Below are 26,418 nucleotides of genomic sequence, written 5' to 3' on the forward strand. Positions count from 1 at the left end.
CAACTCATGAAAACTTTATAATCCGATAGTCCCATTACAGTTATAAGCGGGCTAGTGGCGCAATGGATAACGCGTCTGACTACGGATCAGAAGATTCTAGGTTCGACTCCTGGCTAGCTCGGTTCTTTTTTTCTCTCCGGATCTTCTCTGATCTTTTTATTCTACGAAGATTAAGCTATAGGTTGTTTGTTGTCATGATGAAGGAAGACATTATTCTTTGTTTCGATGCTATCACGAGTTGTTTGATTGAGTTCGACTCTTGGCTGACTCGGATCCTCTGATTCGGACCTTTTCCTCGCCAAGGGGCTACTGCATATTTGATTCTGCACTGCCGCGAGCTTGTTGAAAAAACAGCGCTGTCTGGTCTAATGTTACTGCTCATATTACAGTTGATCAAACTTTTGTATTCATATGTTTTTGTGTGTCCTAATAGCCTTAAAGGGACAATCAGCAGTATCTATATCCATACATTAATGCTCTGTACCCATTGATTATTGAAGAATATCATTTAGAAATGCCTCATAAATTTAGTTTAACTGTCGTACCCCATCAGAACCAAAAATAAAATCTTGTTTTACTCAATGTTTTTTTAAAAAGTAAATGTGAATAAACACTGTATAGCCTCAAAACATGGGGAAAAAAACGAATTTTGCATCCATAGCTATGTCTATGAATAGGATAGGAATTACATTTCTCCAGCCCAATCCATCATTTTTTTACTGAAACAGTGGTGGGCAGGGCTTTGTCTTCGTTGCAACTGCTGATTGCCCCTTTAAGGCTACATTTATTTGGATTATCCTAAATACCTGTGTAAAGATATACCTACTACAGGTGTGCAAAAGCTTTTGTTGTATATAGGCTACTTGTTCATGAAGAAGAGACAGACAATTTGACAGGCTATTACAATGCACTTTTTTATATATATATTTCATATGGACATCTCTCAAATCCTTTTTAAATACAGTAAGCAACTGGAATACAAATTATTAATGATCATGGGAATTTTTTAAAACAAGCATAAATATAATAAATCATGAAATATGATAGACTAAGCCTACTAAAACGGAATAATTTAGAGTCACTTTTTTATCACTGCAAACCAAAATGGGTTCAGGGCATTCGGGGTTTATTGGAATAGAATAAACCTAGTTATCTATTTACTTAGGTGGTAATTGTGTGCAGGGAGTTTGGAAACATTGTTGACTCGGAACATAACATAACTGCCATATTTGGGTTAATAATGCAATAGAAAGTATATTCTAGGAGTGGTGTGTGACAGAGGACAGTAGGAATATTAGCCCGGTATCAGTGTTGGGAACAGAACATCCAGGGTTCATTTATCAATAGAAATGTAATACTAATACAACATGATTCCCACTGACATAGAATAATAAAGGACCATGTACAGTTTGTGTATTAAATTGCTAACTTTGACTTTCTAGACACTGCCTGCATATTAGCTAAAATGAGCAATTCATGTATTTCTAGTAATAAATGTAATGGAAACACACCATAACCCACACACAGAGACACAACAAAACTGGGCAATTTCTCTATTAAGCCATGCAAACTATTTCTACTGTATCAGTATCTACAAATACATTGATTCAAACTGAGCAACTGAAATTGGTGGCACACAAAGGGGAAAATGAAGATCAAGATATTTACACAAGCACATGAAATGTATATTTATTTACACACAATGCACCTAATTGAGACTATAAATTGTATTGTTTTAATTCCATGCTTAATTGTCTTGGTATCAGTCATTAAAATATAACTGTGCTTTGGCATTGGTATTTAAATATATATATATATATATATATATATATATATATATATATATATATTTAAAATAAAAAAGTTTGTTATTTCCAGATTATTAACATTTGTGTCAGATGAAAGTTCAACACTTTCCAACAATGTCTTCAATAGAGAAATTGATTTTTACATAAAGAATAATAACAGGTAATTTACAAGCACACTCCCACACACGCAATCAATCAATCAATCAACAAATCGCACAATTAACCCTAACAGAGACCTCACTTACATCAGAGATGTACAGTAAAGGCATACATTATCATTCAAACCATTATAGACAGATTCTTTTGGCAGATTGGTTGTGGTTGGTTATTGGCAGTTAGTTCAGAGGGCCACCTGGTGGCACCATGCACTAGATCCTAAAACTAGAACTGGTGCTGGTAGGAGGCTGCGGTGGGCGAGGCACAGCCCGGCTCGATGTGCTTCAGATGGCAGGCGTGGCAGAGGAGGTGGCCGTCCAGCGGGTAGCAGCGGTGCCCCTCCTCGTCGTTCAGCTCCATCTGACAGTCCTACAGACCAACACAGAGGGATGAGGAAGATAAAAGAGAAAAGCCTATAAAATAAATCGAACAACACTTGAACATTACCCCAAAAGGTGATTGTAATTCCATCTACATCTATCCGATTCTATGGGATCTGAACTGCAAAATTTGCATTCAAAACGCTGGTTTAAAATACACATTTGTCTATATCCCAGAGGTATAGCTATCTATGCCAGCAAGGTGAATTGTGGGCCATTCTATCCTCCAATGTAAACATCTTTGAGAACAAAACCTTGTCAAAGGCGAAAGAACTTGAAGGGATTCTTAAATCCTCTTGAATTGCCCAGCAGGCTTCACAGACTATACACTGTATGAGAAGGGCAGTGGGTGTCCTCTCTACACTCCTATTAATTGTTTAACTGGCTTCCACATTGGAGCTATTCAGAGAGACAGATCCTCAAAAGCTCTCGTCTCCACACGGCTCACTGCTGTTTGTTTTCAAGTGCTCTCAGAACTCCATATGTCAATCAAATGCTGTTGAGGCGGGTGTCAGGAGAAGAGGCACTTGAGGAGAATCAGACAGACGAGCAAATTAACATGTGCTTGAGCTCCTCTTCCTAGCTCGCAATTAGTACCAACACTATAATTAAGCACTGGGACCACCTTGTCTATGATCTGTGTGCAGTAAATAGCTTTCCAGAATATGTGACCATACGAAGTGAGACTATTCTCCTGACACTTTATGACGACTAATCTCAGAACCCATAACCAAATCTCTCTACCGTTTATTTTAAAAGACTAAATGATGACTGAAATATGGAGTTCTTGATATGATGAGAAGGATGACATATGGTATAGGATCTACCCCCTGGTATTTAAGCATATTCATGTGGAGTAATAATGAGGCATTTTATAGTGGATATACTTACTAAGATGACAGCTTTAACATTTAGTCTTGTCACCAACAACACAGAACATCCAGTCTCTACAAGGATATAGGGAAAACAACAAGGAAATAGAAAAGAGAATTTGTATCTTAATGTTTACCCACTTCACAGTGATAGCACTCCACGTGGTAGTCTTTATCCATGGATACCACTCGGATGGTTTCATCAGAGCCCTGTGGAGACAAACAGACAGCCTTTTCAGTGTCCACTGAACCCGAGTTGCTATCAGTATAGGCTGGATCAGTTCATTTAAAACAGTTAAACATGGCGTGCATGGCCAGGACAACTCTCCAATTTTTCCTGCGGCCAATGTCAGGTGTGGGAGAAACATGTGACAGGTAGCTCTGTTCAGTGGACTTTTAAAATGATATATAAAAAATGTAGACATTTAGCAGCCTCTCTGATCCAGAGCGATTGACAGTTAATGCATCTTAAGACAGTTGAGACCATAGAGATCCTATTAAATTATTCTATGGGTGAGACAACCACTTATCACAGTCATAGTATGTACATTTGTACTCAGTAGTTATCAGCAATGTTGTTTTGTTTGTTTTATGGACAAAACCATAAGTAGATGTTGGCAGTAACAGAGTGCATTCAATTCAGAGCACTTTTCATCTTCTGCAGGTGCAGGTGACAGTGGGAAACGCAGCAGCCAATCAGAGTCCTGTAACCAGAGATCCTATTCAAATGGGATTCCATAGGTTGTGATCAGTAAAACGTCATAATAAGGTTCAGAGCGTTTGATTTGCCTGCTGGGGGGCAAGGAGCCACCCAGCTCCACTAAAAGCATTGACAACTACTGTACATGCTGTTTTTAAGGGATTGTTAAATAAATGTTATAACTATTTGGTTTTAATATCATCACCTTGAAGAGTATAGTCAGAACTACACATTTCAGATTATTCCACATTTAACTCTATCAGAGTTAAACAACAAGTAACTGCATGTTCTTCATGATAAAGAAACATCAATTGCACATGTATTTTCAGATTCGTGAGGGTAGCCGATCCATTTGGCATGTAGCTAGCTGTTGAAAAGGGTTCATGTTAGCTAACTTCACTAGGTAGGCCTACGTTGGTTGGAGAAAAAAGTACATTTGGTCTACTTACCACTATGTTTAGCCAACTGTACAACGTTTCTACTGGTAGCTTGCAAAGTAAACATTATCAGCTAACAATACTGCCCTACCAAACAAAAAAGGCAGTAACTGCTCATTTGGTAAAAAAATTAGTTAATGTCGTTTTTGCTACATTAAATACATGCTTAATCATGTGGACAAGTATCCTGCCTATATTGTATTGTGTTTTGGAGAAAATGGGGTGTCATGTTAGCAGTAACTGCATAAAGTTACTGTTTAACCAAGTTAAATAAAAGCAATTTTTCTCAGTTCCACGGAATGAGCAGTTGCTGCCTTTTTTCTTTGTAGGGCAGAATAGACTTACATTGGCAAATGCGCCCTTCTGCTGCTTGACAAGCAGAGCCCACAAAGGACGGGAAATTAACCTAAACCTCTCAGACTTGTAAGGTATAATTCACTTATATTTTAGATCACTCAAATATCCAATTAATGGTGGCGAATATTGAGAGATATCGTGCGGCTACCCTCCTTGCCCCCCAACAGACAAATCAAACGCTCTGCACCTTATTGTGACGTTTCATTGATAACGACCTACAGTATTGAGATGCTGAGATCCTTAGATAGCCTACAGTACATTTGTTTTGTAATGCTGAGCGTCCATCGATAAAAATATCCCTTTCCAATATAGGCCTCTGTCCATTGCTTTTTCATTTAGCCTGATTCTTTTTCAGCTATAGTTAGCCGTGATTGCTAAAATGTACAGTAAGCTAATTACTGATGATATATCAACCAGCAGGCTAGCTAATTAGGCTTTGTCCTGACATCCATATATGTCCTTTTACATCCAACCTTTACAAACTACAGCATTTGAAATAGGCCTACAAATAGGCCTAGATTGGCAAGATGGTAGTTGTGTAGAAAGTTGTCCTTTGGCCAACACCAGCATTCTGAACAGTACTGTGAACCTTCACCTGAGAAAACAGCCAGGTGTCAAAGACCAAGGCTAAACCAACAGTCAGCTTCTGACAGACAGTCTGGGTTCAGCCTGCAACAGCTTCAGAGGGCAGGTACTACAGCTGGAATGTTCCGTATATATCAGACTTTCACCAATTATTACCGTCATCACACAAGCTATTCATCATGGTCATGTGGTTATATACCATTGTTATGTGATAATGAAGTAAGGCTTGTCAGAACTGACATTATGATAGAATTAACTATTCAGCTAACTGACTTCTTATATTCTATATCAGCCAGACACACTCAGCAGGAGGGTACATGGAAGATTTTCAGTTATCTATCAACTCATTTAAAACCAGTTATACACATTAAATAAAAGCTATTCTAAACTCTCCCCCTTGTACTGCACCGTGGTCCCTTCTACAAACCACCTGCTAGTAGACATGATTTTATCTGGCATTTTTCATAACAAAGTACATGCACGTGCAAAACAAACTGCCCCCCTGCTCTGAATTCTACCCGTATAGCCTCAGTGAGGAGGGGCAACATTCCTGTAGAGTCAACTCTAATTTTGGACCTTTTTTTAAGAGGGAGGGATAACGTTTAGGGTAACAGTCATGCACTGAGTGAGGCGTTAGGGTGCAGTGCCTGCATCTGAACGACACACCAAAAAATGCAAACAACACCCCTCCCAAAACCACCCCACGTAGGCCTACACACAGAGGTCTCCAATAGAAGCCCAGCCCTGAATCTACAACTCTGTGGATGGTGTCCTAGTAGGGCCTCTGGTTCAGATAGTGCTCTTTCAGATACTTTGATAGTTTGATTGAGCCTGAATAGAGTGCCAGATCATATGGGTTTGCTCTTTTGGGACTATTCCATTGGTTCCATTGCACCAGCTCAATCAATCACTAAATAAATAAATAAAATGTTGGGGGGGGGATGTCTGCTGACCTGTGTGTAACTATGGCAGCCATTACAACAAGAGATGTTCCCAGGTCTGTTATCAGGTTGGTTTATTGTTTCAGCCCAGACCTTAGACTGAGTAAATAGCTGTGAAAATTGATGTCTTCCTGAATCCTGACTGCAGCTTGCTTGGCTCAGGAGAGAGCGTGTAACATCTGCTTCCAACTCACACTTTCAAACACGTAGATCCCCTGAACGCAGCTCACCTTCCAGCCCACTTTCCAGCTCACACTCTCAAACACATAGATCCCCTGAACGCAGCTCACTCTCCAGATCCCAATCACCTGAATTCTTGTTTGTTTTGTGACACACTTCTATTTGGAGCGCTGGTTTCCACCGTCATTTAATCCTCCCATGTATGATAGTTTTTTACTTTTCCCTGCTTGTACTTTAGCCTATCGGATTTCCTGTTGTCAACCTATTGCCTGATCTCCCGGACGGCGTTACTATCCTTTTCCCTGCCTGTACTGTTGCTTTTTTGGACCCCCTGTGTATGACCTTCTGCCTGCCCCTGGACCCAGCTACCTGCCTCCTCCTGTGGTCTTTTACAAATAAACACCTGCTGCACCCTGTGCTTGAAACCAGCTCTCTGTCTCCCATCGTGTTCATTACAGAGCGAGACTTCAGAGACGAGTTCCAAATGTTTAAAGAGGGGAAGCTGATCATCATGCCTGAGATCCCTTTCAAGTCCCTCTACATCCAAACAGTTGCTTACAGGGATACCTGCTCATATGCAACATATTAAAACACAGCACACCCCTTCCTCCTTCTCCTGCACTACAACCTGACCTAGGATAGGAGCAGACTTGATCGTTTGCTATTGCCTCAGTAGGATCCTTGATCGTTTTCTACTGCCTCAGTAGGATACTTAATCGTTTGCTTCTGCCTCAGTAGGATACTTGATCGTTTGCTTCTGCCTGAGTAGGATACTTGATCGTTTCCTTCTGCCTCAGTAGGATACTTGATCGTTTCCTACTGCCTCAGTAGGATACTTGATCCGTTTCCTACTGCCTCAGTAGGATTCTTTATCCGTTTCCTACTGCCTCAGTAGGATACTTGATCCGTTTCCTACTGCCTCAGTAGGATTCTTGATCATTTGCTACTGCCTCAGTAGGATACTTGATGTGTGCTACTGCCTCAGTAGGATACTTGATGTGTGCTACTGCCTCAGTAGGATACTTGATGTGTGCTACTGCCTCAGTAGGATACTTGATGTTTGCTCCTGCCTCAGTAGGATACTTGATGTGTGCTACTGCCTCAGCAGTATACTTGATGTGTGCTACTGCCTCAGTAGGATTCTTGATTGTTTGCTACTGCCTCAGTAGGATTCTTGATGTGTGCTACTGCCTCAGTAGGATACTTGATTGTTTGCTACTGCCTCAGTAGGATACTTGATGTTTTCTACTGCCTCAGTAGTATACTTGATGTGTGCTACTGCCTCAGTAGGATACTTGATGTTTGCTACTGCCTCAGTAGGATACTTGATGTGTGCTACTGCCTCAGTAGGATTCTTGATTGTTTGCTACTGCCTCAGTAGGATTCTTGATGTGTGCTACTGCCTCAGTAGGATACTTGATTGTTTGCTACTGCCTCAGTAGGATACTTGATGTTTTCTACTGCCTCAGTAGTATACTTGATGTGTGCTACTGCCTCAGTAGGATACTTGATGTTTGCTACTGCCTCAGTAGTATACTTGATGTGTGCTACTGCCTCAGTAGGATACTTGATGTTTGCTACTGCCTCAGTAGGATACTTGATGTGTGCTACTGCCTCAGTAGTATACTTGATGTTTGCTACTGCCTCAGTAGGATACTTGATGTGTGCTACTGCCTCAGTAGGATACTTGATGTTTGCTACTGCCTCAGTAGTATACTTGATGTGTGCTACTGCCTCAGTAGGATACTTGATGTTTGCTACTGCCTCAGTAGTATACTTGATGTGTGCTACTGCCTCAGTAGGATACTTGATGTTTGCTACTGCCTCAGTAGGATACTTGATGTTTGCTACTGCCTCAGTAGGATACTTGATGTGTGCTACTGCCTCAGTAGGATACTTGATGTGTGCTACTGCCTCAGTAGGATACTTGATGTTTGCTACTGCCTCAGTAGGATACTTGATGTGTGCTACTGCCTCAGTAGGATACTTGATGTTTGCTACTGCCTCAGTAGTATACTTGATGTGTGCTACTGCCTCAGTAGGATACTTGATGTTTGCTACTGCCTCAGTAGGATACTTGATGTGTGATACTGCCTCAGTAGGATACTTGATGTTTGCTACTGCCTCAGTAGTATACTTGATGTGTGCTACTGCCTCAGTAGGATACTTGATGTTTGCTACTGCCTCAGTAGGATACTTGATGTGTGCTACTGCCTCAGTAGGACACTTGATGTGTGCTACTGCCTCAGTAGTATACTTGATCAGTACTGCCTCAGTAGGACACTTGATGTGTGCTACTGCCTCAGTAGGACACTTGATCGTTTGATATGCCAGAGGAACTCTCTCCTCACATCTGGCTCCTGTCTCAGGTTCAACACTGGGGTTGGTTATCAACCTTTGCCCTGAGGGATTCAGGTCAGGGGTTGCAATGTGACTGTCTATATCGACATGGGATGGGAGTGGAAGTGTTTGCATCATAAACCATAATATATGCTTGAATATTTTGATTATCATTCATCATTACTACAGACAGGAGTTCATCCTGTTGAAATCACTTTGCAGACAGGAACCATTCCAGGCCCTGTTCATTATACTATTAGTCAACCGATCAATTTGGTATTTTTATCATACATGACATGCAGATGATCAGAAAAACACATTTTATGGTTGTATACGTGTAAGTCCTTAGGCTATTACTTGAAGATGTTGTGTTCAAACAGAGCTTACCTCTGAAGGCAGAATGGGCTGGTTACATGCTGCACATTTGGGGGCCAAGACCCTGAGAAAACGAGAGAACAACGAAGATAAATCAATTGATAGAAATAATAACAGTTTCAGACTGAAAATATATGTCTGGTTTATACTGATTCCCTACAGAAAGACCACCAGGCTTGACATAGATACAGCACTTATATCTGTTACTATTTTTTCAGGTTAATACTTCTAACCCTTATTCCTCTCTTCAACCAGTCCCCCCTTTGCCCCTTCTCTCCTCCTTTGCCCCTTCTCTCCCCTTCAGTGTGCGTGTGTGTATGAGAGCGTTGAGACTGCTAAGGAGAGGTGGTGAGTCTCCAGGTCTGCAGATGTGCTGGCTTAGCCTCACACGTGATTCAACCAATCCAGAAAAATACATTCATTCTTTCCCCACACACACAGACACACACACTGTGTGCAGCTGGCTGGCACCTGAATGTCTGAGTCTGTAAAACAAAGGACCTCTCAGTGTAGTGGGCATGACTAGGTCTGATTGAGAAACCACACACATTTCTTCTCCTAGATATATGCGTAATAGGGTCTCCGTATTAAATTCCTGTTTTTCCTGGACTCTGTGCAGTATTTATAAGAGTATTATTGTGTTAATAGCCCAGTGTAATACCACTGAATTTGAATTGCGTTAAAAGGATAGTTCAGCCAAATTACAAAATTACACATAGTTTCCTTATCCTGTAAGCAGTCTATGGACAAGGTATAATAGCAATCCATGCTTTGGTTTCGTTGGCACTGTTTCCACATGCTAACGTTTTAGCATTTGTGGCACAAATACCATTCAAGTCATTTTTTAAATATATATTTTTTAAAACATTTTAGTCATTTAGCAGACACTGTTATCCAGAGCGACTTACAGTAGTGAATGCATACATTTCATACATTTTTTTTTTCTTCCTGTGCTGGCCCCCCGTGGGAATCGAACCCACAACACTGGCGTTGCAAACACCATGCTCTACCAACTGAGCTACAGGGAAGGCATGGGACCAATAGTAGCATTTTTTGGGCATCATTTTCAAAGCATCTATAAGTGACTTGGTTGAGGATGCTGGTTTGAATCCCCGAGCCGACTAGGTGAAAATTCTGGTGGTGTGACCTTGAGCAAGGCACTTAAACCTAATTTCTCTTGTAAGTCGCTAAAATATAAATGTAAATGTTGAGCTTCACAATAATTTTTGTTATTTTATTTTACATTTTTATTTAACCTTTATTTAACTAGGCAAGTCAGTTAAGAACAAATTCTTATTCACAATGACGGCCTACCCCGGCCAAACCCGGACGACGCTGGGCAAATTGTGCGCCACCCTATGGGACTCCCAATCACGCCCGGTTGTGATCAGCCTGGAATCGAACCAGGGTCTGTAGTGATGCCTCTAGCCCTGAGATGCAGTACCTTAGTCCGCTAGAGAATGACTAGACTGCTAGAGAATGAATGCTAGTGACGATTCACCATGAATAGGCGGGAAAAGACATCTGGTGGCTTCAGTACAGTGAGCTCTGATTGCTCTAACATAAGGCCCATGGCTCTTAGTTTCCCTATGGTTCTGTCAGTATACTGGGCGGTTGCCCTGGTCTGGCCTGGCCGGCTGCTGTGGATTCCATAGTGACCAGATTCCTAATTCAGTGTGTTTGTTGTGCTTGGCTGAGGTGACCCCATGCTGCTACTCCCTTTGCTCTTCCACAGGAGACTCAGCTCTTCCTACCTAACATCTCCTCTCTCCCCCTTCCTCTCCACGTGGCAAAAACCTGATCCTGCTATGTCCAAATGGAACTGCCGCTGGCTTCTGTTATAGCAACATGACTTCTGGCCGTATTGTTAGCGCCAGTTAAACTAATATGTTTATGTTTTGCAGTGTTCATCACGGTTGTACCCACATACCTGTGGTAGTCTTTGACACAGTAAATCTTGTTTTCTGTGTCCACAGTGAAGGGCACTCCGTCCAGACTGTCGTTACAGATGACACAACGGAAACAGCCAGGGTGGTAGGACTTCCCAAGGGCCTGCAGGATCTATAGAGGTGGAGGGGGGAGAGATAGAAAGAGAGAGGGGAGAGAGAGAGAGAGAGAGAGAGAGAAAGAGAAGGGGAGAGAGAAAGAGAGAGGGGTGGAGAGGGAGAGAGACAGAAAGAGAGAAGGGGAGAGGGAGAGAGAGAGGGGGTGGAGAGGGAGAGAGACAGAAAGAGAGAAGGGGAGAGGGAGAGAGAGAGAGGGGGTGGAGAGGGAGAGAGACAGAAAGAGAGAAGGGGAGAGGGAGAGAGAGGGGGTGGAGAGGGAGAGAGAGAGAGACAGAGAGAGAGAGAGAAGTTGAGACAGAGAGGTGATAGAGAGAGCAAAAGAAGGGGAGTGAAAGAGAGAGAGAATTTCAATGCTTTATCATATCGAACAAGTGGTGGATCGCTGATCACTCATTCATGGAGCATAGAGTTGACTGTCTTACAGTGAGTTAGTAGCTGAGGGAAGCAGTGTGTTGGAGAAAGAGACAGTGATAATAGGGAAACAGATCTGTCCCCCCGCTACAGCTCTGTATGGTTAACATGTGTATAGCTATGTCATGGTAAATCCTTCATGTGTTACTACACCTGCTGATGACTACTGGACTTGGGTTTAACATTCTCTCTTTGTGTCCTGGTTTTACCCTAGTGTGTGTGTGTGTGTGTGTGTGTGTGTGTGCGCGTGCCCTGAAACAACCACTTCCTCCTAAGCTTTCTCCAGATGTGCCCACAGGAAGTTCTCTGAAGGAGGAGTGACTCCATGTTTCTGCTGCTCAACACACACACACACACACACACACACACACACACACACACACACACACACACACACACACACACACACACACACACACACACACACACACACACACACACACACACACACACACACACACACACACACACACACTCACCATATCCATGATCAGATGTCCGCATGCGTTACACTTGTCTGCAGACTGCTGGAATCCAGAATACTGGAACAGGCAGAGGAGGGGAGGACAGTGAGGTTACGGCTGTGACATCATCTCATAGGAAACTGCTGGCATCTTAGACTGACTCCTAGTCTTCTTCTCATATGAGCCCAGTCCACTTCATATGATACATGGGGGAATTCTCCCACATCAACTTAATGTTTAATTAGGGATAAATACAACCATGTCCAGAAATAGTCCTCTAATACCAGGCGAGATAAGTTAGACTCATTAGCAGCACAGAGACAGTAGGACAACTGATTTAATCGACTAGTAACAGACAAACTGTAATGTAATGGAGCGTGTTGTTGTGACAGGGCAGCTGAGGTAAACATGGGTCCTCCTGCTTGTCCTTCTTTATACAAGGTGTCACTGTGCAATGCCCAGGGGCGTATGCCTCTAAAACATGGATAAGTACAAGCTCCAGTTCCCCGACCCCCCTCCCTAATGCCCCTACAGGAGTAAACTGATCCAGAATCCCTTAGAAACTTGAACCTGGGCCACGAGGTGAAGAAATCAAATTGAAACTATAATCTGGAGTCCAGAGGTCACGGTCACATATAGTCACGGTAGCACACGGCAGAAGACACATATCTGCTGTCAGAAATATAGATAATACTCTATTCACATACTCCTAAAGTATGCAGGGTTCTAGATACAGTCTCCAGACGGACTACTTACCAGAAAGTCCTCTTCACAGAACACCTTCCCACCGACGTAGTAAAATGCTTTCCCCCGTAGCCTTCTGCCTGGGACGAAGAACAGAGAGACGGGCTTTCAGAGTATAAACTTAACTGAAACAACACTGAACAGTTTGGGCTGGGTCCAACCATGAGATCAAACTGTCTGACCATGATTAGACCAAAGTGTCGAGGTGTTGGGTGCGTACTGGTGGAGAAGTCAGGTGCAGGAGAGCAGAGAGTTGTGAACAGGCACACACTTTATTGAGGCAGGAGCAAACAGCAGACGGACGCAACTGCGTCAAAACCTCCAGCCACAATAGCAAAAGTGCAGAGCGCAAAACACAGTCACAAAAGCTAATGAATTCAAATAAACATACTACGAGCAATAACACGGATCATAAACACCAGCCTGGCGCGTAACCTCAAACACGTAACACCAAACAATTCCACACAACGACATTGGGGGGGAACAGAGGAATAAATACATGCAGTGTGATTGGGAATGTAAACCAGGTGTGCAGGGAACAAGACAAAACAAATGGAACAATGAAAAATGGAGCGGCGATGGCTAGAAAGCCGGTGACGTCGACCGCCGAACGCCGCCCGGACAAGGAGAGGAGCCGACTTCGGCGGAAGTCGTGACACAAAGATGACTTTTACAGATCACATGGGAGGCATCTGGGAGTATTCGGAGAGATGTGTGAACTCCATATGAAATCCTAGCCTGGTCTCAGATCAATTCGACCGCACAAACTGATCTGGGACCGGGCTAATGAGTCCTATACATCTCTCCTAAGCGCTGTGGTAACTTATTTCAGTTCAAAGGCTCCAGAACGTCAGACAGAATCCATTAAGTCTTGCTAATTCCCAGACACCAACTCAAATAAACACTGAGTCTAATACTGCAGCAGCCTCTTGATTTAATCTGCTTCAGAGAGAGACTGGCCTGGTTGGGCAGCTTTCTGCTGCACTGGGAACTACAGGGAACACATCTGGGCCCTCGCTGAGACAATCACTAGCACATGAGGGGAAAATGGTGTGATTGAATACAATGACTAAACAGAGCGTAACTGATTAAAACAGAGTTCTCTAATGGTTTGCTTCACGTGGCAAAGAGAGAGAGAGAGAGAGAGACAGAGAGACAGAGAGAGAGACCCAGGCCTCAGGCCCAGAGGCAGCGCTAGCTCTTCTTCTTTCCTGCTTTCTGTCTGTTCTCTCCAAGATCGCTCCACACACCGAGAGCACTTCCTGTCTGACTGTCTGTCTGAATCCCCCATAATATACCCCCTTCTCTTCTCCCCTCCCCTCCCTCCATTCCTACAGCCCATCCCACAGGAAGGGGAAACATTCCACACATTTTCAGGGAGGAGGTGAAGGAGAAAGGGAGGGGTTAACACTAGTGAATGGTAGCCTTCTTCATCTCCTGTCTGCCACAGAGCTATTAGCTACACACGTTAGACTAATAAAAAATTGTGAAAGGCGAGTAGAGAGATGGTGCTAAAAGAATCACTAACTGCTAAAAGAATCCCTAACCGATTAGGAACTAATATGTTTTATTCACAGGTCTCATTGATCTGAAATGGCTGGCTGAGGGAATGGGGGCCTGTGATGGAGAGAAGGGCAGAGCACCGGTTGCAGTGATACCAGTGGTGACCTGATCATGCTAGGGAACACTGTAGCGAAACCTTTTTCAATGGAAAACGGACATGTGTGTTCTTATTGACAGTTCAGGTAGTTTTGTCCAATAAGAACGCTGAAGTTCAGGTAGTACCTTCCCGTTTCCCTGAGTTAAGGTTTTCTCCCCTACTGAACATGACCCCAGTGTCCCCTCCCCCCAGGGAAAATAAGACTTTCCACTGATTCCTCCTCTCTGGTACTTTAACTCAAAATCCGTGATAAACCCAGAACCCACATTATCCTAAAAACATCTAATGCCATGTGGGACCCTCCCAGGGGTAACAATAATAGACCCTAAATCCCAGTAGAGCTCCTGAAAGCCCACAGCAGCCATCTGAAGGGTTTGATCCTCTTAAGGACATGGATAGAGCCAAACAATGAGACATCCTGTACTGTACTTCTATCAAGGCTTTGAACCTACGCATGCAGTAGCATTATGAAACTGGCCAAGCTTCCTGGCAGAACTCGGAACTAACGGTCTTATCATGTACAACATTTCATTGAATTACATTGAACTGATTTGAATGGAATGTAACATTCCTTTGTAATAAGTGCCATATGACATACCTATCCTGCCTGTACTTCAGAGGGATAAACTGACAATATCAAAGTCAGAAAGGGAATCCTTACAACAACAAAAAGACCATCTCTGCATCAGGAAAAGGTGCAAAACTGTCCTTGAATAATCATCATTTAATAACCCTATTTTCCCCTTAATTTCCCTCAGGAACGAAGAAAAGTGTGATGGAGGGAATGGGGGATGAACACTTCTTCACATTCCTGTCTTTTTGGAGAGAGAGAGAGAGAGAGAGAGAGAGAGAGAGAGAGAGAGAGAGAAGGCAGGGAGCCTTGTGAGACAATAAGATGAATGAATGTCCAGAGAAGACTGTGCTGACAGTAACAAAAGAGTTCCAGAAGAGTGACGACTATGTCCCCCCTAATATAAATAATAAATGCCTCAGAGACAGAAAACACACACAGGCCTGGGCTGTTTTCTAACGAAAACGTTCTTTAATACTTTTAGGTTGATTCTAAGATCTATCTGTCCACTTCTCCAACACCTTTCATTAATTATGTAAAAGCCTGTCTATTACTGTACTATAAACACTAGAAATCTAGGAAGAAGATCACAAGAGCTATGTGAGAAATGCACAGATCAGATGCCATCACAGCAAAAGAGAATGGACCACATTTCACATGTGCTGAAAACATTCATAATACCCATAACCCACTCTTCCTTAGAAAAGCTGTAACGGTTCTCAAAAAGCATGTGAATTAAGGTTCATTTAGTTGAATCCTTTCTAATACTTATTTCCCCAGCACAACAACACGTGTCCAATAGGGCCTATAAGTGTTTATTTGGAGGAAATTGTTACTCACAGCAATGTCCTCCCTTACCTCAATCACATTTATCAGATGTAGAGTGTGGACACGGGGACAGGGTAGGGTGTTTTAGCTTCACAATCTATCCACCATCTAAGAGTGCCAGCAATAAAACCACGGCAGTTTTCAGGTCACTAACGTCACATCCAATCCATGCTTGTGTTCTATAACGGCAGAAGATTAGTTGGAGAGGCTGATGTTGTAAGGTGGGTTGGGATTGGTTGGGCTGATGACACAACAATTACACTTCTGTTCTCACAACAAACCACATCCCCTCCAGTCTCAGCTCAGAATGATGCTCTGGTCCACACACACACTAAGCTACTCTCTTGATCAAATCATGCCGAATCAACTTCCAATGGGAAAAGCTGGGAGTTGACTGCCTAACTGTGTGTCGTGAGGGCAGATTTAGACTCTACGTTTGTGAGAAAGGGCCTCTTTATTGAGGGAGACGTGGCAAAGCCAACACTTATTTAGAAGCAAATATCTCTAGTCGTGCTGGTATTTAAGGTGTTCCATTCTCTCTCGTCCAAAATTGTGAGTATGATGAGTATTTGAATGAGAATGATGGTGCAAAATAAATAAAGGTCTTAAAAGTAAAGTAAAACATTACAATTCATGGTGGCGAAAATATCTTAGGCGTCACGGCGACCAAAACCACTTCCTGCCCATGTCATTTCCCGTCCAGTGCGCTTCCCAGCCGTCCAGTCTGCTGATCTGCTCTGAGGTTGAGATGTGTAATCCCCTACAATCCTTCACTCTCATTCTCACCTACTCTGGTCTTTAGCGTCCTGCTGGAGCTTTGCTGTCTCTGCTCACCTTCTGGTTTCATTGCTCCTTCTAACAGCCCTTTGTCTTGACCAACAGATTATTGTCATAGACTAGCTGGAAGCTCACTCTATAGCCAACTTTAATAGACCTGCAAGCCCTTCTCCTCTTTTACAAACAAGCCCATATCTCCCCTGGGTGAAGGGGAGTTCTGAAGGGGGTTGAGTGGTGTTTTGGGCTGCTGTGTGCTGGTGCTTTAAACAGGCATGCTTGTGACCGTTCTAGAAGAGTCAATAATTAGCTGCTTTTAGCGTCTTCTGATTTAGTGATGTTCAGCTCGGATGGTTTCAAGACATGCAGCTTGAACTATCCTCCTACCTAACAAAGGATGCAGCCCCTGTCTCCCCCCTACCTCCCCACTACCTTCCCCTTTAAGTATTTTAAGTTCAGGGTCAAAAAGATTCTGTTATGCAACAAAAGAACCATGAAGGTGGTAGAGGGGTTAAGGGGGAGGGAGAGTCTGCTTAACAAGACCGTTGTTTTGTGTGTGTGTGTGTGTGTGTGTGTGTGTGTGTGTGTGTGTGTGTGTGTGTGTGTGTGTGTGTGTGTGTGTGTGTGTGTGTGTGTGTGTGTGTGTTCCGGCGTAGGTGGAACTTGACAGTAGGTGGTAGGTAGTTCTGAATGGTCCTCCTGTCCTGCCCCGTGCACCCCTACCTCCCTGGGTCCAGCTGGCATAACACCAGTCTGTGTCCTCTCCTCGGACTCCCACCCGGAGGCCCCTTACGCATGCATTCCTCCCCGGCCCGGTCCCTCTCCTGGTGGAGCCGGCCGCAGCCTCTGTGCCCTCAGATGGAGAAGGTTATGGGAGGTATGTAGTCAGTGTGTATCCATCTAACTCCCCCCAGTTTAGACCCTACCAGCCTCCCTAACTCTCTCCATTCTGTGGCTCTTCTTTTTAGCGCCTCACACAGTCACACACACACACACACACACACACACACACACACACACACACACACACACACACACACACACACACACACACACACACACACACACACACACACACACACACACACACACGGTTGGGCAGATAAAGGATAGCACAGGGTGTGTTAATCAGAGATGGTAGAGCATGAGCTTTCAGGTCAGGGGTCAGGAGGCCTCACACTGCCCTCTAATGGGCACGGGCAGAGGTCAGAGATCATCTCCACAGGGGGATTATAATTGGTCAAAAAGACAGGATGGCTCTGGAATCCCTCTGAAGTTCTAGTAAGGAGATCACAGTGAAAACACAGTGAAAAGCTCATCTATGAGAGAAGCCAAGATCAGGGGAGATGAGACAGACAGGCAAGGGCAGGGGGAAGCAAATTTGGTGCAGCCAGGGAACCATCCGAGCTGAACATCACTAAATCAGTGAGACGCTGAACCATAAAGTTGGTGAATTACTGAATCACTGATTCTAAGAATCCCTGAGTAACTGAATCACATCGATTGATTTGATGAATCAATGAGCCACTAAACTGCAGCTGCGGTGTTCTAGATTCATGTCCCAGGGTCTGTGTTTTGATGTGGCATTCTCTTCTCTTTGTGTGGGCTGAAGGAGAGACTGACACACCCCGAAACTAAACACCACAGTTCCTTGGTTGTAATCATGGAGCTGACGGTGTGTGTGTGTGTGTGTGTGTGTGTGTGTGTGTGTGTGTGTGTGTGTGTGTGTGTGTGTGTGTGTGTGTGTGTGTGTGTGTGTGTGTGTGTGTGTGTGTGTGTGTGTGTGTGTGTGTGTGTGTGTGTGCCTGGGGCGGGGGATGAGTGTCGGAGAGATGATGTGACAGTTCCATTTAGTTGAACAGGAACTCAGCATACAATACAACTCACAGCAACATGATCTGACATGAGCTACATGGGAGCCTGTTCAACACACTGGGTGGACTAGGTCAGGGTTTCCCAAACTGGGTCCTGGGGCCCCCACGTCTAGGTGCACGTTGTGGTTTTTGCCCTAGCACTACACAGCTGATTCAAACTACCAACGGATCATTAAGTTTTGATTATTTGAATCAGCTGTGTAGTGCTAGATGTGACTCAGAGTCAAGTGACCCAGTGACTGTGTGTGTGTGTGTGTGTGTGTGTGTGTGTGCACATGCATGTACACAGAAGGTGAGGAAAGAGTGAGTGAGGCAGGTTGGGTTTGTGTATATAGATAGTAGGTTTGAGGGATGGCTGGCGTGGTCGTAGTAGTGGTCGTAGTAGTGGTAGTGGTCGTAGTAGTGGTCGTAGTAGCGGTAGTGGTCATAGTAGTGGTCGTAGTAGTGGTCGTAGTAGTGGCAGTGGTCATAGTAGTGGCAGTGGTCGTAGTACTGGTAGTGGTCATGGTCATAGTCATAGTAGTGGTAGTGGTCGTGATCGTAGTAGTGGTAGTAGTAGTGGTCGTAGTAGTGGTAGTGGTTGTAGTAGTGGTCGTAGTAGTGGTAGTGGTCGTAGTAGTGGTAGTGGTCGTAGAAGTGGTAGTGGTCATGGTCATAGTTGTGGTAGTGGTCGTGATCGTAGTAGTGGTAGTGGTCGTACTAGTGGTCGTAGTAGTGGTAGTGGTTGTAGTAGTGGTCGTAGTAGTGGCAGTGGTCGTAGCAGTGGCAGTGGTCGTAGTAGTGGTTGTAGTAGTGCTAGTGGTTGTAGTAGTGGTAGTGGTCGTAGTAGTGTTAGTGATAGTGGTAGTGGTCGTAGTAGTGTTAGTGATAGTGGTAGTGGTCGTGGTAGTGGTCGTGGTCATATTAGTGGTCGTGGTCGTGGTCATATTAGTGGTCGTAGTAGTGGTCGTACTAGTGGCAGTGGTCAAATTAGTGGTAGTGGTTGTTGTAGTGGTAGTGGTCGTAGTAGTTGTAGTGGTCGTAGTAGTGGCAGTGGTCATAGTAGTGGTAGTTCGTGGTAGTGGTAGTGGTCTTAGTAGTGGTAGTAGTAGTGGTAGTGGTCGTAGTAGTGGTAGTGGTCGTAGTAGTGGTCGTAGTAGTGGCAGTGGTCATAGTAGTGGTAGTGGTCGTGGTAGTGGTCGTAGTAGTGGTAGTGGTCGTAGTAGTGGTCATAGTAGTGGTCGTAGTAGTGGTCGTAGTAGTGGTCGTAGTAGTGGTAGTGGTCGTAGTAGTGGTAGTGGTCGTGGTAGTGGTCGTAGTAGTGGCAGTGGTCATAGTAGTGGTAGTGGTCGTGGTAGTGGTCGTAGTAGTGGTAGTGGTCGTAGTAGTGGTCATAGTAGTGGTCGTAGTAGTGGTCGTAGTAGTGGTCGTAGTAGTGGTAGTGGTCGTAGTAGTGGTAGTGGTCGTGGTAGTGGTCGTAGTAGTGGCAGTGGTCATAGTAGTGGTAGTGGTCGTGGTCGTAGTAGTGGTAGTGGTCGTGGTAGTGGTCGTAGTAGTGGTAGTGGTCGTGGTAGTGGTCGTAGTAGTGGTCGTAGTAGTGGTAGTGGTCGTGCTAGTGGTCGTAGTAGTGGTAGTGGTCATAGTAGTGGTAGTGGTAGTGGTCGTGGTCGTAGTAGTGGTAGTGGTCGTAGTAGTGGTCGTGGTCATAGTAGTGGTAGTGGTCGTGGTCGTAGTAGTGGTCGTAGTAGTGGTCATAGTAGTGGTAGTGGTGGTGGTCGTAGTAGTGGTAGTGGTGGTCATAGTAGTGGTAGTGGCCGTGATAGTGTCGTAGTAGTGGTAGCGGTAGTGGTAGTGGTCGTAGTGGTAGTGGTCATAGTAGTGGTAGTGGCCGTGGTAGTGGTCATGGTTGTAGTAGTGGTAGTGGTCGTAGTAGTGGTGGTGGTAGTGATTGTAGTAGTGGTAGTAGTAGTGGTCGTAGTAGTGGTAGTGGTTGTAGTAGTGGTCGTAGTAGTGGTAGTGGTCGTAGTAGTGGTAGTGGTCGTAGAAGTGGTAGTGGTCATGGTCATAGTTGTGGTAGTGGTCGTGATCGTAGTAGTGGTAGTGGTCGTAGTAGTGGTCGTAGTAGTGGTAGTGGTTGTAGTAGTGGTCGTAGTAGTGGCAGTGGTCGTAGCAGTGGCAGTGGCCGTAGTAGTGGTTGTAGTAGTGCTAGTGGTTGTAGTAGTGGTAGTGGTCGTAGTAGTGTTAGTGATAGTGGTAGTGGTCGTGGTCGTTGTCATATTAGTGGTCGTGGTCGTGGTCATATTAGTGGTCGTAGTAGTGGTCGTACTAGTGGCAGTGGTCAAATTAGTGGTAGTGGTTGTTGTAGTGGTAGTGGTCGTAGTAGTGGCAGTGGTCATAGTAGTGGTAGTTCGTGGTAGTGGTAGTGGTCATAGTAGTGGTCGTAGTAGTGGTAGTAGTAGCGGTAGTGGTCGTAGTAGTGGTAGTGGTCGTAGTAGTGGTCGTAGTAGTGGCAGTGTTCATAGTAGTGGTAGTGGTCGTGGTAGTGGTCGTAGTAGTGGTAGTGGTCGTAGTAGTGGTAGTGGTCGTAGTAGTGGTCGTAGTAGTGGTAGTAGTAGTGGTAGTGGTCGTAGTAGTGGTAGTGGTCTTGGTAGTGGTCGTAGTAGTGGTCGTAGTAGTGGTCGTAGTAGTGGTAGTAGTAGTGGTAGTGGTCGTAGTAGTGGTAGTGGTCGTGGTAGTGGTCGTAGTAGTGGCAGTGGTCATAGTAGTGGTAGTGGTCGTGGTAGTGGTCGTAGTAGTGGTAGTGGTCGTGGTAGTGGTCGTAGTAGTGGTAGTGGTCGTGGTAGTGGTCGTAGTAGTGGTAGTGGTCGTAGTAGTGGTAGTGGTCGTAGTAGTGGTAGTGGTCATAGTAGTGGTAGTGGTCGTGGTCGTAGTAGTGGTCGTAGTAGTGGTCGTGGTCGTAGTAGTGGTAGTGGTCGTGGTCGTAGTAGTGGTCGTGGTCGTAGTAGTGGTCGTAGTAGTGGTCATAGTAGTGGTAGTGGTAGTGGTCGTAGTAGTGGTAGTGGTGGTCATAGTAGTGGTAGTGGCCGTGATAGTGTCGTAGTAGTGGTAGCGGTAGTGGTAGTGGTCGTAGTGGTAGTGGTCATAGTAGTGGTAGTGGCCGTGGTAGTGGTCATGGTTGTAGTAGTGGTAGTGGTCGTAGTAGTGGTAGTGGTCGTAGTAGTGGTGGTGGTAGTGATCGTAGTAGTGGTAGTGGTCGTAGTAGTGGTAGTGGTCGTAGTAGTGGTAGTGGTCGTAGTAGTGGTAGTGGTTATAGTAGTGGTAGTGGTTGTGGTAGTGGTCGTAGTAGTGGTAGTGGTAGTGGTCGTAGTAGTGGTAGTGGTCGTAGTAGTGGTAGTGGTCGTAGTAGTGGTAGTGGTTATAGTAGTGGTAGTGGTAGTGGTAGTGGTCGTAGTAGTGGTAGTGGTAGTGGTCGATGCCAATGGCGCGGTCTCCGTAGATGCCGAATTTTAGATGCTGTCTTCTTGGCCGCAGAGACAACATGTTGTTTTATAGCTAATTTCCTGCAATTCTACACATTTTGTCATGGGAAAGGGAAAGGAAAGGGGATACCTAGTTAGTTGCACAACTGAATGCATTCAACTGAAATGTGTCTTCCACATTTAACCCAACCCCTCTGAATCAGAGAGGTGCGGAGGGCTGCCTTAATCGAAATGCTGAGACAAATGTGCAATTTTAAAGCTAATTTCCTAGCTAAGTTCTTATGCTATCTGAGTAACTATAACGTTATAACAAAATCAATGGGGGCCCCATGCCATGACATTTTTGGAATTTTAGGCTGTCCCTGTCTAGTTTTATTTTGGTGATTGTTAGTTCTCAAAAGATGATCATATAAAAAAAATATAGCTCCATTATATTTTCTACATACTTTATATCTGGTTTAAGTCGTTTAAGTTTACACAGAATACAAATTAACATCCATTAAAAATATATAAAATAGTTTTAATAATTATAAAATGTTAATTACATATTTTTATTATTATATATATATATATATATATATATACACTGCTCAAAAAAAATAAAGGGAACACTTAAACAACACATCCTAGATCTGAATGAAAGAAATAATCTTATTAAATACTTTTTTCTTTACATAGTTGAATGTGCTGACAACAAAATCACACAAAAATAATCAATGGAAATCCAATTTATCAACCCATGGAGGTCTGCATTTGGAGTCACACTCAAAATTAAAGTGGAAAACCACACTACAGGCTGATCCAACTTTGATGTAATGTCCTTAAAACAAGTCAAAATGAGGCTCAGTAGTGTGTGTGGCCTCCACGTGCCTGTATGACCTCCCTACAACGCCTGGGCATGCTCCTGATGAGGTGGCGGATGGTCTCCTGAGGGATCTCCTCCCAGACCTGGACTAAAGCATCCGCCAACTCCTGGACAGTCTGTGGTGCAACGTGGCGTTGGTGGATGGAGCGAGACATGATGTCCCAGATGTGCTCAATTGGATTCAGGTCTGGGGAACGGGCGGGCCAGTCCATAGCATCAATGCCTTCATCTTGCAGGAACTGCTGACACACTCCAGCCACATGAGGTCTAGCATTGTCTTGCATTAGGAGGAACCCAGGGCCAACCGCACCAGCATATGGTCTCACAAGGGGTCTGAGGATCTCATCTCGGTACCTAATGGCAGTCAGGCTACCTCTGGCGAGCACATGGAGGGCTGTGCGGCCCCCAAAGAAATGCCACCCCACACCATGACTGACCCACCGCCAAACCGGTCATGCTGGAGGATGTTGCAGGCAGCAGAACGTTCTCCACGGGCGTCTCCAGACTCTGTCACGTCTGTCACGCGTGCTCAGTGTGAACCTGCTTTCATCTGTGAAGAGCACAGGGCGCCAGTGGCGAATTTGCCAATCTTGGTGTTCTCTGGCAAATGCCAAACGTCCTGCACGGTGTTGGGCTGTAAGCACAACCCCCACCTGTGGACGTCGGGCCCTCATACCACCCTCATGGAGTCTGTTTCTGACCGTTTGAGCAGACACATGCACATTTGTGGCCTGCTGGAGGTCATTTTGCAGGGCTCTGGCAGTGCTCCTCCTGCTCCTGCTTGCACAAAGGCGGAGGTAGCGGTCCTGCTGCTGGGTTGTTGCCCTCCTACGGCCTCCTCCACGTCTCCTGATGTACTGGCCTGTCTCCAGGTAGCGCCTCCATGCTCTGGACACTACGCTGACAGACACAGCAAACCTTCTTGCCACAGCTCGCATTGATGTGCCATCCTGGATGAGCTGCACTACCTGAGCCACTTGTGTGGGTTGTAGACTCCGTCTCATGCTACCACTAGAGTGAAAGCACTGCCAGCATTCAAAAGTAACCAAAACATCAGCCAGGAAGCATAGGAACTGAGAAGTGGTATGTGGTCCCCACCTGCAGAACCACTCCTTTATTGGGGGTGTCTTGCTAATTGCCTATAATTTCCACCTGTTGTCTATTCCATTTGCACAACAGCATGTGACATTTATTGTCAATCAGTGTTGCTTCCTAAGTGGACAGTTTGATTTCACAGAAGTGTGATTGACTTGGAGTTACATTGTGTTGTTTAAGTGTTCCCTTTATTTTTTTGAGCAGTGTATATATATATATATATATATATATATATATATATATATATACATATATATACATATATATTAATATAGGGGGGAAGTGGTAGGTTACTTACTTCAGGTGAAGTATGTCATGTTAGAGGTAAGGAGAGAGTAGGTGAGGTAGACAGGGTTTACTGTAGTAGTACTGTAGTAGTACTTACTGCAGGCGCTGCAGGTGAAGCAGACATCATGATAGAGGCTTCCCATAGCCTGGCAGGCCTCAGTGGCTCCGTACACCGCCTTGTTACACTTCACACAGCTCCCTGGAACACAACACAACAGCCCTGTTACACGTCACACAGCTCCCTGGAACACAACACAACAGCCTTGTTACACTTCACACAGCTCCCTGGAACACAACACAACAGCCTTGTTACACTTCACACAGCTCCCTGGAACACAACACAACAGCCTTGTTACACATCACACAGCTCCCTGGAACACAACACAACAGCCTTGTTACACTTCACACAGCTCCCTGGAACACAACACAACAGCCTTGTTACACTTCACACAGCTCCCTGGAACACAACACAACAGCCAGGTCAGAGACATGAACACACACACACTGTGCCACCATCATGTACTTTGACACCACTATTGTCTCAGTCATAAGCAGTTGTCCTGGTAGAATAGAAAGTTACAATTGTATGCATTCCATAACATGAATAAAAACAGGCTGATTAAGAGGCGGGATCCATAACAAGCAGCCTGACAAAAGCAGACACAAACAATGGAATGTAAATGGCCTAACAACAGTCAAAGGAAATTAGTTAGCCATGCAGTATCATTGAAAGGGGAAATATATTCCAATCTGCTTGTTTGGTTTGGCTCTGGGCTAGAGGAGTCTGTCACATGAACACAGTGATAAAAGACCTGTTCCTATCAAACGCTGCTCCCTGCACACACTGCTGCTAGACAGACGGCATGCACACACACACACACACACACACACACACACACACACACACACACACACACACACACACACACACACACACACACACACACACACACACACACACACACACACACACACACACACACACACACACACTTCAGCCAGACTGAAAGACACAAACACAAACGTCCCTTTCGCCCTCCCCTTTATAGACCAGCAGTCAGACAGGACAGGAAGTGAGAGGTTGGTGGTAGAGACAGGCAGACAAGAGAAGGAAAGAGAGAGAAAGGAGTGAGAGAAAGAGGAGAAAGGGATAGAAAAGTAAGAGACTGTAATGCAAGTTGGAGAGCTGTCCCAGCTGGTGTGTATACCTGTGGTGGGTGAGGTTCAGTACACGCCATGTCCTAATCAATGTATCACGTTGGGTCTTCACAGCCAGTGGTTTGTTCTATCACACTCTTCAGTCATGCATGTGCATGCTGCAGTGCATAGCAACGTACACACACACACAGCTAATCATGCAGTATAATCTAGTCAGCTGACAGGCTGCGGAGGTGGAAAGTTCCATAGAGTGATAGAGTGTGAGAGAGCGAGAGAAAGAACGAGAAAGAGAGCGAGAGAGAGTCCAGTGAAAATAGAAAGAGTTGGTGTCATGTGTCCTCTGAGGTGTTTTGTGTGCTGAGGCCTTCTGACTGAGCTGAGAGGTCGGCAGTGTGCTGAGAGCTGAGAGAGATGTGGTAACAGAACAACATGAGCCCACAGCAGCATGGCCTGGCACTGTGCTGAAACAACAGTGTGTTAAACACACACACAACATTCCCCAGGGGGACGAAGACCACGCCAGGGACAGTACCGCCTCGCCTGGCCACTCACAAAGAAGCTTCTGTCTCTAGCCTGCTCTCCTGCAGACAGACATCACCAGGCACTACGTCTGTACGCCTCCCCTAACCCACTGGCAGCATCCCCAATGCTCCCCTACTCCCTACATTGGGAATAGGGGACTATTTGCAACGCATCCACTGTCAGCCACAGAGAAGAGACAACATTAAGTTTCACCTCTTCATACTGTTACACAATATAGAGCTTTACACACAATATAGAGCTATACACACAATATAGAGCTTTACACACAATATAGAGCTTTACACACAATATAGAGCTATACACACAATATAGAGCTATACACACAATATAGAGCTATACACACAATATAGAGCTATACACACAATATAGAGCTATACACACAATATAGAGCTATACACAGTTTATTATGTACACCACCATGTTCACAAAAATGGATTGCTCCTACAGACAGTGAGTCATGTGGCCGTGGCCTGCTATATAAAGCAGGC

At 44.6% G+C, this 26,418-nt stretch overlaps 1 protein-coding gene and 1 non-coding gene across 3 annotated transcripts in view; one reads left to right on the forward strand and one right to left on the reverse strand.

Annotated features, from left to right (window-relative positions):
- The first annotated feature begins 48 nt into the window (after window positions 1-48).
- On the forward strand, window positions 49-121 carry trnar-acg (transfer RNA arginine (anticodon ACG)). Its single transcript has one exon. It is a non-coding gene; the product is annotated as a tRNA-Arg (tRNA).
- Window positions 122-895: 774 nt separating this feature from the next.
- Window positions 896-26,418, reverse strand: part of LOC106579350 (Wilms tumor protein 1-interacting protein) — a 38,266-nt gene continuing 12,743 nt past the window's right edge. The window contains exons 2-8 of one of the 2 annotated variants that reach the window (XM_014159196.2): window positions 24,327-24,428; window positions 12,829-12,896; window positions 12,088-12,150; window positions 11,062-11,192; window positions 9,144-9,195; window positions 3,358-3,426; window positions 896-2,333 (exon numbers count right to left, since the gene is read on the reverse strand). In XM_014159196.2, coding sequence (XP_014014671.1) covers window positions 2,190-2,333; window positions 3,358-3,426; window positions 9,144-9,195; window positions 11,062-11,192; window positions 12,088-12,150; window positions 12,829-12,896; window positions 24,327-24,428 — 629 coding nt within the window. In that variant the 3' untranslated portion in view covers window positions 896-2,189. The remainder of the gene's footprint in view (window positions 2,334-3,357; window positions 3,427-9,143; window positions 9,196-11,061; window positions 11,193-12,087; window positions 12,151-12,828; window positions 12,897-24,326; window positions 24,429-26,418) is intronic. The other variant, XM_014159199.2, reaches the window with a different exon arrangement.

Source organism: Salmo salar, chromosome ssa02 (genome assembly GCF_905237065.1).
Source record: "Salmo salar chromosome ssa02, Ssal_v3.1, whole genome shotgun sequence".
In the NCBI taxonomy this organism is placed as follows: domain Eukaryota; kingdom Metazoa; phylum Chordata; class Actinopteri; order Salmoniformes; family Salmonidae; genus Salmo; species Salmo salar.